The sequence below is a fragment of the Protomyctophum bolini genome (assembly GCF_963924005.1).
Source record: "Protomyctophum bolini genome assembly, chromosome: 6".
Lineage (NCBI taxonomy): Eukaryota > Metazoa > Chordata > Actinopteri > Myctophiformes > Myctophidae > Protomyctophum > Protomyctophum bolini.
In genome coordinates, this window is record NC_137867.1 from 25,344,398 (window position 1) to 25,356,897 (window position 12,500).

The window sequence follows — 12,500 nt, forward strand, 5'->3', positions numbered from 1 at the left end:
TGGAAGGATCGTGTTGCAGTCTGTCATTCATTCTGCATTACAGGATTCAGGAAGTCAAGTCAACAATCTTGTTCCAGCATGGGGCGTGGGTGCTAGTCTTTGATAACAGCTCTTGTTTTGCTAGCTTTGCTACAGTAGTGGAGGTTCGGTTGTCAATATTTTGCTATTATTTCTTTACTTTTATTGCGTAGCTGCTGAATACACTCGGAAGGGGAATCGGATATACTACTTTTAACGATTACTGTATTGATTTCGGTAGAGTAGCTATAATTCACTGCCAAAAGTATCTACATAGCGTTAGCCAGCTAAGTTCTTAGCCTGTCGTGTAGCTATAGCTCGCTGACTCTCCCTTCTAAAATAATAACTAACATTATGTGAGCCGTCTAGTGAGGCCAAAACAAAAGCGAAGTAATCGTCAGGATCGTTGGCATTGAACATGGCGTTCAGTCAGGACGTATTTGCGGATACGTGGCTTTGGTTTTGAGTTTAGTGGGATAGCAACAATGTCTTGCAAATCCACTAAAGTTGCCCCAAGTGTTGATTTCGACCACAGTTGCTCCGACAGTGTGGAATATTTGACGCTCAATTTTGGCCCTTTTGAGACTGTCCATCGTTGGCGAAGGCTCCCTCCTTGTGACGAGTTCGTTGGTGCAAGGTAACAGTGAGATCAGCAGTGCATACGTACATGTTCACGGTACCTGGTACAGATTGGCATGCATTCATTCCTCTCAAACATCTTTGGCTTCATTCAGACGCAGCAAGCATACTGTTGTGGCCTACAGAGATGCCATATATGTGTTTGGAGGAGACAATGGGTGAGTAGCTTTGATTGATTGATTGAAATATTTATTAACAGTTTGCAGAATTACAGTACATTTCAAGCACAAACTCAATACAAAGACTGTTAACTGTGAGTGGACGACCCAATTAAGTATTACACTTGTTTACAACAGGGTCCACATTGTTCAATTTATCAAAACATTTAGAGACATACAAATAGACACTTCTATATACAAATAGACACTTCTATAGCTTTGTTGGACCACCCTACTACTGTATATTTATTTTTTGCATGTACTACTAAAACAAGTAAACAACACAACTGACCATGTACTGTATGCCCATTGTCACCCAACCATCTGTAGGAAAAACATGTTGAATGATTTGCTACGCTTTGATGTGAAGGACTGCTCCTGGTGCCGGTAATAAGACAAGATCAACACACCATGTCATTAATAATGAAGCCATATTACAAACATATCCTGAGTAATGTGATTTCATCATGTCTGATATATATTTCACAGAGCATTCACCACTGGAACCCCACCTGCACCTAGATATCACCATTCAGCTGTGGTGTATGGCAGCAGCATGTTTGTTTTTGGTTAGTTTTATTTCCTGATTATTGGTATTTCTTTTAGTCATGTCATTGTGTCACTACTTTTCTGGTTTAATGGTACACTTATTATATTTCAGGGGGCTATACTGGAGATATCTACTCCAACTCCAACTTGAAAAACAAAAATGACCTTTTTGAATACAAGTTTGCAACAGGACAATGGACAGAGTGGAAAGTAGAGGGCAGGTATTGCATGGAAGATACATATGTTGATGTATCTTTTATTTGAAATATATAATTATTTATTTTCAAATTCCAGTTACTTCTCATAAAGTAACACTATTAATGCATTGTCTCCATTTTAGTTTGCCAGTGGCCAGGTCAGCACATGGGGCCACAGTCTACAATGATAAGCTGTGGATATTTGCTGGCTATGATGGGAATGCTAGGTGGGCTGTATGTCAGATTCTGTTGCATTCAATGTATATGTATGGTTTAGTGACATAATTATGGTTTTAACATGTTGCTTATGTGCAGGTTGAATGACATGTGGACCATCAGCCTACAGGACAGAGAGCATGCCTGTTGGGAGGAGGCTAGTACTCTGAGAAGACCTTTCCAAACAAAATACTAATTAATTGTATTCGTTGTGTTTCTGTTAATGTCTCTCTGTTCTGTCTCTCAGATTGATCAGAGTGGTGAGATTCCCCCATCTTGCTGCAACTTCCCTGTGGCTGTTTGCAGGGACAAGATGTTTGTGTTTTCTGGGCAGAGTGGAGCCAAGATAACGAACAACCTCTTTCAATTTGAGTTCAAAGGCCATATGTGAGTAAGCCTTATTTGATCACAGACAGACTCTTAGTTCTAAATGTAACTATGTAATTTATAAAGACAGCATACAGGAAACTATTACCCCCCTGGTGGCTGATCCAGCCATTCCTGATGTGACTCTTTAGTAATGCTTTCTGTTAAATCTGTCCTCTCAGGTGGACACGCATCCCAACTGAACATCTACTGAGGGGCTCCCCACCACCTCCCCAAAGACGCTACGGTCACACCATGGTAGCCTTTGACCGCCATCTGTATGTGTTTGGAGGTGCTGCTGACAACACTTTACCCAATGAGCTGCACTGCTATGACGTTGACTCACAGACATGGGAGGTGATCCAGCAAAGTATGGACAGTGAGGTACAGTACTGTACACTTTGAGTGATGTGTACTGATTTTATTTTTATTTTTAGAACTACAGATAATGATAGCAGCTGAATGAAACTAACTTAGATAGAGTAAATTTACTCTATCTTCCAATAGAGATTGGCCATGCTCCAACACTGGACTCTTTTAAGGCTGCCTTGAAAAGACTCTCAGGCTTATGGCATATCGTTTTTGATTGTTGTTGGTACATTTTGTAAAGCATCCTTGGGTTCATGAAAGGCGCTATATAAATTCAAGCTATTATTATTATTTATCACATGCAGACTTGAATGTTGCTTCATGTGCTTTGCTTATGTGGCCAAAGTCTACCTGCCCATTGGTAGTAATACTATTACTAGTAAATCATAATGCGAAGGCATGCTATGATAATTAAAAAAAAATTGTACACTTTTTTTAATTGAACAAATGAGCAAAAGAGCATAATAACTTATGCACAATCACATAATTGTAAAATATGTTATTGTACAGACACCCACCACATCTGCACGAACATAATAACGTATTAATCGGCTGCGTTCCCGAACGCAACTGTGGAGTGTACAAATGGAACTAAATGAAGACACACCTGGCAAACGAAGCCTAATGAAATCTCATACATTCACCTTTATTTATTCTCGAGAGACATTGAGGTTTCCCTCATTTGCAGTGTCGTCGAGATACAGTACAACATAATTTACCTAAAAATAATAACATTTTCAAAGCATTAAACCAATGACAAAACAGAACAGCAACATTTCCTCATTGTGTGATCTAATACATGTTTAAAAACAGTTGCAGACACTTGGGGGTAAGTCTGCAATCAAAGATTTAAATTGACTGTATGTAATGAGAGAGCAGATCTTTAATTTTACGCTGTAAGTCATTCCATGTGGTTGGGGCACTAAAACAAAAGGCTGTTTTCCCCACTTCTTTGTTTACATTTGGAACCTTTAGTGTAAGCCAGTGACTGGAGCGTATACAGCGTATATTTAATATACAACGGTAAAGTCCCATCAATTGCTTTAAAAATAAACTGATATCAATGTTTATTTCGCCTGTCGGCCAAGGAAGGCCAGCTCACTCTCATGGGAAGACATTCATGTCTAAGGGATGAAAGGGGGAAATGATCATGATAAAGCAGACGTGTGTGTGTGTGTGTGTGTGTGTGTGTGTGTGTGTGTGTGTGTGTGTGTCTTGTAGAAGAACATGAATTAAGAATGTTATGTTGTGCCTCTATTGCGCTTTATGCACTGTGGGCTTTCCTGTTGCAGATGGACATGACATGCTGCCATACTTCTAAACTCTGAACTATTTTGCATTGCTGTCCTCTCAAAGAATGTCCTGCAAATCGTCACGTTTATATTTTATTTAAATAAGACAATTACAGTAATTGTAAACAAACTAAACATTGTTTGTATAGCACATCATACATAAAATATAGCAGCCGGTGCATTATAAATGGCACTAGGATATGGAGTAATCTTCCCTAAATCTCTCAAATGATCTCCCTCCTCAGATGCCCAGTGGGAGACTGTTCCATGCAGCTGCAGTGATCCAGGATGCCATGTACATCTTTGGCGGAACGGTGGACAACAATGTGCGCAGTGGGGAGATGTACCGATTTCAGGTTGCTGCCTTTCATTTGTATGAATAAAATGTACACGTCACTGCACTAAATATGTTGATTTAACATGCTTAATTACATATAACTGTTGTTTACTCTATGTTTTTTGTAGTTCTCATGCTATCCAAAATGCACTCTCCATGAGGACTATGGCAAACTGTGGGAGAACCGCCAGTTCTGTGATGTGGAGTTTATCCTGGGGGAGGTAGGTGCTCATTGGCTGGGACATTAATCCCCTTCATTGCTGAGAGAAAAGGTTCTCGGTGGGCTGTAGATTACATTCAGTTCAAACAATGTTGTGCTTTTCCTTCCTGTTTGTGAGTACAGAGGGAGGAGAGGGTCTTGGGTCATATTTCCATAGTTACTGCAAGATGTCAGTGGCTTCGCAAGAAGATCCTACAGGCACGGGACAGGCAGCGACAGGTCAGAAACCTGCAATATTCACTGTTCATTTCCTTTAATATTATATAAGAGTTAGAGTTATAGCTGAAACACGATTAAGTTAATTTGAGCAATTGAAATATTACAGATAACATTCAAGGAGACAAAAACACTGTTTTGGAGCTGGTTCTAGTAGTGACACAGTTGGCAGGCCAGGCATCATAGAAATTCATTACAATCTTCAAATCAAATCAAGAAATGAAGGTCTGGGAAAAATAAGGGAATGTGAAAACCTCATCAAACTGGTCGAAAATGAATCGGTCCTTTTACAGAGATAACCTATTGTCTTGCAAAATGGTACCACAAAATGCATTGCAGAAAAGCCACAGCAAAATAAAGCGTCAAGTACCAAAGAGAAACTAAGTTTTTGCATACTTTGTATGAAATGCATGAATATTGTTACTAGATAGGGTGCAAAATCAACAGTGTTTGAAGTGAGGAAATGTTCATTGTTATCAAAACAATAAAGATATTAGTACAAACAAACATAACAGCTGGAAGGCTTTGCTATAGAGGAACCTTTAACTCTATGTTCTGCTGGAAATGTTGGGTAATCAGTTCCTTTTGGTCCTTCCACTGTGTGTAGAAGAGTAAACAAGAGTGCAGCGAGGAGAGCGATGAGGGGGCAAATGGAGCCCCAAGGGATATCCCAGGAGGCAGCTGGCCATCGGGTACACAGCCTCTGCTAGAGGTGGCCATCAGACCAAGGGATATCCCAGGAGGCAGCAGGCCATCGGGTACACAGCCTCTGCTAGAGGTGGCCATCAGGGAAGCAGAGGCTCAACCATTCGAAGTGCTGATGCAGTTCCTCTACACAGACAAGATCCAGTATCCACGCAGAGGTCACTGCCCTCATACAGCTACATCATTCCACAGGGAAAGAAAATGAATAATATTGCAATCTTTATTTATATAGCAACTTTATTAACATGGTTAGAACGTGGTTTTATAGAGAAATAAGTAAAACAAACATTACAACAACAAAAACAACAATAAGGGACTTATAAAAAACAATATCACTAAGCCATTGCTGAAAATAACATAATGTGTTTATTTCTGACTCCATTTGGATAGTGACAGTGAACAGAGAGACGGGACGGGTGTGAGACAAGGGATGACCTGCAATAAAAAGCTGTAGCCTGACCTATTATGTGCTCCAACATAACAACTCTTCAAATAATGACAACAAATTAGTCTCACTGATGCACAATAATAAATGAGGCATAACCTGGGCCTAGGTACAACCAGTAAAACTGTATTTAGAGGATCTACAGATTAGTAATTTGCTGTGTGTCTGACTCTGCGTAGGTCATGTGCAGGATGTTCTCCTCATCATGGATGTTTACAAACTGGCCCTGAGTTTCAAGCTATCACGCCTGGAGCAGCTGTGTGTTCAGTACATCGAGGCATCTGTGGACCTGCAGAACGTTTTGAGTGTGTGTGAAAATGCCAACAAGCTTCAGCTAGACCAGCTTAAGGTATGTTGAGAACTGGTCGTTCATGTGTATATTATTTCCCTAAGCATTCTGATTTGGCTGTACACATGTTTATGCAACCCAAGCCAATCCATCTGATATTGCTAACTTAGCCAGCAGCTTGTTATATTGTTTCTACTCTGGCATTTGGTTGCAATTTTTTGCGTCCCTTGTAAAAATTGCTATCTTGTAGCCCAGCCGAAATCCCTAAAACACCTCCGCTACCCGTTACATTATGCATAGGTGTGGTTTGGGCATAGAGTAATAAAAGTATAAAAACCGAACCAGAGTGACAGCCCTGCCCACCCTGCTATTCATTTCAGTGGAAGTTGCTCAGTGGCGTTTTGAAGCACCCGGAAGAATGGTCTACTTCCACATTTGACCACCACATTTTTGTGGAAATGAAGTGCGGATGTGCAAACGAGCGCTCAATGTTAAACCCCAGCTGCACGGAATTTCTTTGTCACAAATCCACGGGTCCGCCTGCAGTTCATGCTCTAACCAGTAGGGCCGAGTGCTTCAACATTGGAGAGCCTCCCTGGGGGCTTCGGTTTGGGCCTTACAATAATGAAACCAATCACCATGCCATTGCCTTTAAGAGAAGACCATTATCTATTATCCCCTGTGCAATGTTGTCTTAGACTATGGCCCATGAAAGAGCCGCGGGTTGCTGCCGTGGACTAAATGTATATTTGATACAGGGTTTTTTGTGTGTCTAGTAGCTCCTCTATCATCCACTCCACGACCAACACAGTCTCACTCGCAATAAAGCAGGGACTTTGTGTTCATCATCTATGTGTTTATGGGGAATTTAATATTACTGTAATCCATTCAATACTGCTGCACAATAGAGTAATGAAACTGAACAAGGGAATTGCGCACAATGCACTGCACAAATCAAATAACTTCTTTGAATGACAGTTATATAAACACAATGGACAGTGGACACTGAACGAATTGACACTGCTAATTATAGTCAAATTACAATCACAGATTTGTGGAGAATTAAGACAGAACGAGACCTCCTAGCTGTAAATGTTCTGCAACATTTTCCGTCGAGGCAGCTCCAACTCGGAAACTGGAAATGTGTGGGCAAGATATAAATTTCAAGGAAAGCGCATCAACATGCCTACGACCACACCTCCACCCACAAATATAGTAGTCTGCAAACTGTATAGTGTGTTGCATGGCCAAAGATGCCATTTACGGATAGTGGGAGGTTCTAAATCCACTATATGCGGGTAAGGCATGGCATACGTTAGGGCCCTGAGAGTTTTCCCAGAAAGTATCCCATTGCTGAGTTCCTGTGTTGCACAGTGTCCTGTGTATGTAGAAACATACATACGTACATAGTACGTACACATTCATGCACACTGTATGGATACATACAGTAGATAGACAGACTCATTAAATCCACCATTAATGCCAGCAATTATTTTCTTCCCTCCAGGAGCATTGCCTTAATTTTGTGGTGAAGGAGACTCATTTCAACCAGGTGATTATGACCAAGGAGTTTGAGCATTTGTCCACACCACTGATTGTGGAGATAGTACGGCGCAAGCAGCATCCTCCCCACAGGTTGTGGTCGGACCAGCCTGTGGACATAGGTACGTCCTTAGTGCAGGACATGAAGGCCTGCCTGGAGGGAGGCGGTTTGGAGTTCTGTGACATTATCCTGCTTTTAGACGGACAACCACGGCCCGCCCACAAAGCCATCCTGGCTGCCCGCTCCAGGTAGGGGGTCTCGCACAGCGATCTATGATTCATATATCATGTTTTGTGTATGTACACAAACCTTTTCATTTCTCAGTTATTTTGAGGCGATGTTCCGCTCCTTCATGCCTGAGGATGGTCAGGTGAACATCTCCATAGGTGAAATGGTTCCTAGTAAGCAGGCCTTTGAGTCCATGCTGCGCTATATTTACTATGGTGATGTCAACATGCCTCCAGAGGATTCCCTGTATCCTTTACAAAAGAACTGTGTCTTATTCAACCTTTATTTACTTAAACAAAACAAAGTTTGGTCAGAATTGGTAAGAACTAGATCTTATTTTTTCACTAGGTCTTTTAGCAGTGAGTACTGGTCCCTATACTAAATCAATTTGTCTTCGTTGACTCTTGCTGAAAGATATCTGTTTGCAGCGCCATATTACTATGGTTTCTCAAACAACAGGATGCAGGCCTACTGCAAGCAAAATTTGGAGATGAACGTCACTGTGGAGAATGTCTTACAGGTATGTGTTTAAAGCTAGAGGGAGCTATATAATATGTATTTGCATTTACATTTAAAATCAACTCGTAGTTCCTGCGTTCTCTCAGTTTTACTTGATTGATTGTAATTTCCTCCCCCATCTTAGATCCTGGAGGCAGCAGACAAGACCCAAGCCTGGGACATGAAGAAGCACTGCTTGCACATTATAGTCCACCAGTTCATCAAGGTGGGTGGGCTTGTGTCTGGAGCCCTGGGGGTGTGCTGCCCACTCACTGCAGCTGAGCTAACCCCCTAGCCTGCCTCTTCATTGTGGGAGACTGAACCCTTGGCCTAGTGGATTACCCTCCACTTCCTACATAGAGAAGAAGCTGTTTACAGCCGAGGCCGGCTGTACAAGCACCTTATCTATCCCTCAGTGTTATGGGTCATAGTGCCAATCTGAGTATTGTTTGTTTTAAAAGAACAAGTAAAGGAACTAAAACTCAATACAGCACCCACCCACGCAACCCCCCATGGAAACATTACTTGGTGTTTCCATTTAGCTTTTGTTCTCTATCTGTGATCTGTAATTCTTTTCTTTCTCTGCATGTGTGATTTAAGCACTCCCAGTCCCTAGATTCTTTCTGCATGAACCTATGTTTCAAAGTCTTTTGTTATAGTTTTTGTTTTTGCTCTCCTCCCGTTTTAAAGGTATCCAAGCTTCCCAACCTGCGGTCGCTCAGCCAGCTGTTGCTGCTGGACATCATCGAGTCCCTGGCCACGCACATATCAGACAAACAGTGTGCTGAGATGGGCTCTGACATTTAGGAGGACCTAGGATAAACTGGCCTCCTTTCCCTCCTCAAAGAAGCCCTGCATATCTGCTCCGCCATTACAGTACTTGTAGCCATTCCCTCCTCCCCACGTGCAGCATACCATACCTTTCTTTATTTTGGACCTTGCATGTAAGACTCCCAGTGGTTACTTTTATCCATGCTGGATGAAATTATATGAGATTATTATTTTCAGTTGATGACATGAACTGACAACAGACCTTTAGTTAAATTTCTCATCTACAACTACGTGTAAGTGGTTTAAAGCAAAAATATAAACGGCAATGAATGAACCTTTTGCTGAAAATCCAAATAGTGACACGATCAGAAGTAGCAGTCCTATCTATTTTTTACCTCAGTCATATACTATCAATTGTACAACTTGAGTCAATGTGTTATGCAGCACAGTACTGTTGCTGTATTTGTTATCTGAGTTATGCATTGTGTGAATTTATACTAGTTTCACAACAGAGACCCCCCAACAAGTAAGCCCTGATAAAATAAGGTTCTTCTGTCATCTAAATGCAACTAAATCACTTCCTGTTAAGTAGCTCATTGATGCCCATTCGTTATCACATCTGATCTCATGAACACTGAAATTTTGCAACGTTTGCAAACATTTGATGTCATGACAACATTTAATTAACAAAGTCATTAGGACTGTTTGTATGACCATGCTGTGTGCAGTATGTCTCCCAAGTTAAGTTTGTTAGATCATTTTGACAGTGATGTCATAATACTGGTAACCAACTGCCATTGCAGCTAGCGAAGATCTGAACTATTTTTACCTGTATAATATCCAATAGTATGTGTATTTACTATTAAGTGTTAACTCAACTATTTAATGCCTTAATAAATATCTTTATGAAATGAATGAATTGAGCAGGATCAGTGATTCCCTCTTCAGTGGTACATGTACCAGTTGCTGAAAAGCAGTAGTAGTCGAGATTGAACTGGCAGTGATTCTAGCACAATGGGACTCATTCTCTCAGCTGCGGACAGCTTCCAATGCTTGCTGCCAGAGTATGCAGCATCTGACACTGTTTTTTAGTCTTGGGGCTGAGGCAAATCAGGTTTTTTGCAGTTTGAATCAAAGCAGGGGAGTAAGGGGGGGGGTTCCTTCTGTGAATAGGACTGAATTCCTTATTGTTACAAAAAGACCATATATTTGTTGAATATCTGCAAAATCAATATTTTAGTTTAGTTATTTAGTATCTAATATTTCTCATTCTACTCCGTATGTTATTCAAATCCTAAAGAAATATTAAAAACTCATTGTCTTTACCCATATTACTCCTTCCAGAAAACGACTACAGATTAAACCTTGACCTTTATCTCAACAAACCAGCAGTGTCCTTCAGGAGTTTCAGCTTTCACCAATAGGTAGTAGATAAGCTTGGACAATGGCTCTTACTATGAGTTGGAAAATTCCTTCTGCAAAGTTATGAAGCCTAAGATCAGACGGATAATTTATTTTAGATTAGGACTAAGGTTGGGTTTGTATAGATTAAAATGGTAAACTTGTTTTATAAAGAGATCAGACTTGCATTATTTGTGTCCTAAATAATAATTAACAATGATAAGACTGTCCAGCTCCAGTAAGTGATGGAAATATAATGAATGATGCAATAATTTCCTCATTCATATATACTTATGAGCATTGAGCATGCCTTTTGGAGTTATAATTTGTTTTACTGCATGGTAATGCATGGTAATTGAATGAAAGTGGCTGAGCTAATTGAAAAGCAATATTTGATTTCTTGCTACTTGCCCAGTTGCACACCAGGATCTATAAAGGCTCACAGAGGAATTCACATGTGTTGAACTCCTTTAGGCTCTTTGTAAGCTATGAGTACAAGGTGCTATTCATAGTCTTGGTACTTGAGACACTTGGCAAATCAACAGATTTTCTCCAGATTTCCTTCGAGTGGGAAAAGCCTTGACTTCAATAATGCCCTAGGGTCTCATATCAGTGACATCAGTAAATTGTTTCATCAGTAATAATTACACCTTTGGAAGAAAGCCATGGGCACTCAGCGACCCATAGAAATGAGCCATTATGGTCACCCTTGGGACAGCGCTTCTCCTCTGCCTTTTCTATTCTTTTTGCTTGTTCCCCCAAAGCCCAGCTTCCTCACGTTTCATTCTTTTGAGGCTACTTGTGCACGCATTCAGACCACATTCCCATCGGACATATTTGGTTTCATCTTAAAACAGTGTGCATTGTTCAGTGTAACAGTATTTATCATGAAGACAAGAAGACAGAATGTCGGTTGCAACGCCACACTGACTATCTCTCACCTGTCAGGTGTGTTTTATTAAGGAGTTTCTGCCTAGGTGGGCTGACTGGGTCGGTCCGGCTGGTGGGATGGGCTACAAAGCCTCTCAGAATCTGTTCCTAGACCTGACCAGACGGGCAGAAACGGCAATAGAGAGAGAGAGAGAGAGAGAGAGAGAGAGAGTGTGTGTGTGTGTGTGTGTGTGTGTGTGTAAGAGAGGCAACGACAAGAGAGACGAAGAAGATGGTTTTTCTGACAACTAAAATGATGCAAAGAACTGCGCTCTTTGTGACATTTGGGGGTCTGGTCACTTCTCTCATCACTGCGTTCCTTCCACTGTGGAAGACAATGAACTCTGACCTGAATGAAGTGGAAAACTACTACTCTGGTCTGTTTCACATGTGCGTCTTTACAGAGGAGGTGGGAGTGCAGTGTAAGGCCTATGAATCCATCTTAGCACTCCCTATGGACTTACAGATCTCCAGGGTGCTTATGATGGTGTCCATAGGTACTGGCGCTCTAGCAGTGGTGGTGGTCTTTCCAGGACTGGAAGGGGTGGAGGTCTGCTCTGGGCAGCGGGGCCTGAAGAGGGGGCTCATCATCTTTAGTGGGGTGCTTTCCTGGGTGTCGGCACTCACCACTTTGGCCCCCGTCTCCATAGTGGCCTATACTACTGTCGTGGAGTTCTGGGATGAGAACTTACCTGATGTTGTTCCACGTTGGGAGTTCGGTGAGGCTATGTTCTCTGGATGGTTTGCAGGTCTGGCTTTGGCAATTGGCGGTACCCTCTTTTTCATAGCTGTGTGTATGGGGGACTATGATCAGCGACCACCCAGCCTTCCAAACACACCTCGGATGAACCAAAGGACAAAACACTATCTAAAGACAGAGGTTTTATAGCTTTCTTGTTGTTAAATGTGTGTGTTCTAGACTGTTCATGCTTGATTTCAGTGGCATGGACTTTGCAAAAGATTAGGATTAGCAGTGATATGGCAAAAGTCACTTTTGCAATATTTCAAAAGCCATACTGTTTTGATACATTTGTTTTTCATGTGCTAATCTTGTTGAATTTCCCTCTTCTGATATAGGGTTAGGGTTCTTACTGTAAACATTCAAGTAGCATA

At 41.3% G+C, this 12,500-nt stretch overlaps 2 protein-coding genes across 3 annotated transcripts; both read left to right on the forward strand.

Moving 5' to 3' along the window:
* The first annotated feature begins 86 nt into the window (after positions 1-86).
* lztr1 (leucine zipper like post translational regulator 1) lies at positions 87-10,131 on the forward strand. Of its 2 annotated transcripts, XM_080765345.1 has the most exons (20): positions 87-655; positions 753-815; positions 1,146-1,202; positions 1,305-1,384; positions 1,477-1,585; positions 1,705-1,788; positions 1,877-1,934; positions 2,025-2,164; positions 2,326-2,527; positions 4,050-4,160; positions 4,270-4,362; positions 4,485-4,580; positions 5,185-5,289; positions 5,356-5,440; positions 5,907-6,076; positions 7,524-7,807; positions 7,884-8,033; positions 8,202-8,307; positions 8,431-8,511; positions 8,976-10,131. In XM_080765345.1, exons 1-20 carry the CDS (start codon positions 504-506, stop codon positions 9,090-9,092), a joined length of 2,343 nt encoding a protein of 780 aa, XP_080621471.1. In that variant the 5' UTR covers positions 87-503; the 3' UTR covers positions 9,093-10,131. The 2 variants fall into 2 exon arrangements, with proteins under 2 accessions (XP_080621471.1, XP_080621470.1); XM_080765344.1 differs by having other exon boundaries at positions 5,185-5,440.
* Positions 10,132-11,619: 1,488 nt separating this feature from the next.
* cldn26 (claudin 26) lies at positions 11,620-12,276 on the forward strand (the record flags this gene model as incomplete). The annotated part of the gene is made up of 1 exon (XM_080765205.1): positions 11,620-12,276. One exon carries the CDS (start codon positions 11,620-11,622, stop codon positions 12,274-12,276), a length of 657 nt encoding a protein of 218 aa, XP_080621331.1.
* Between the last annotated feature and the right edge of the window lie 224 nt (positions 12,277-12,500).

Excerpts from the sequence above, each read along its gene's own strand:
- lztr1 (XM_080765344.1), top strand. The coding sequence starts at position 504 with ATGTCTTGCAAATCCACTAAAGTTGCCCCAAGTGTTGATTTCGACCAC. Across the intron at positions 816-1,145 it reads GTGTTTGGAGGAGACAATGG|GAAAAACATGTTGAATGATT; the intron begins GTGAGTAGCTTT and ends AACCATCTGTAG. Across the intron at positions 6,077-7,523 it reads TTCAGCTAGACCAGCTTAAG|GAGCATTGCCTTAATTTTGT; the intron begins GTATGTTGAGAA and ends TCTTCCCTCCAG.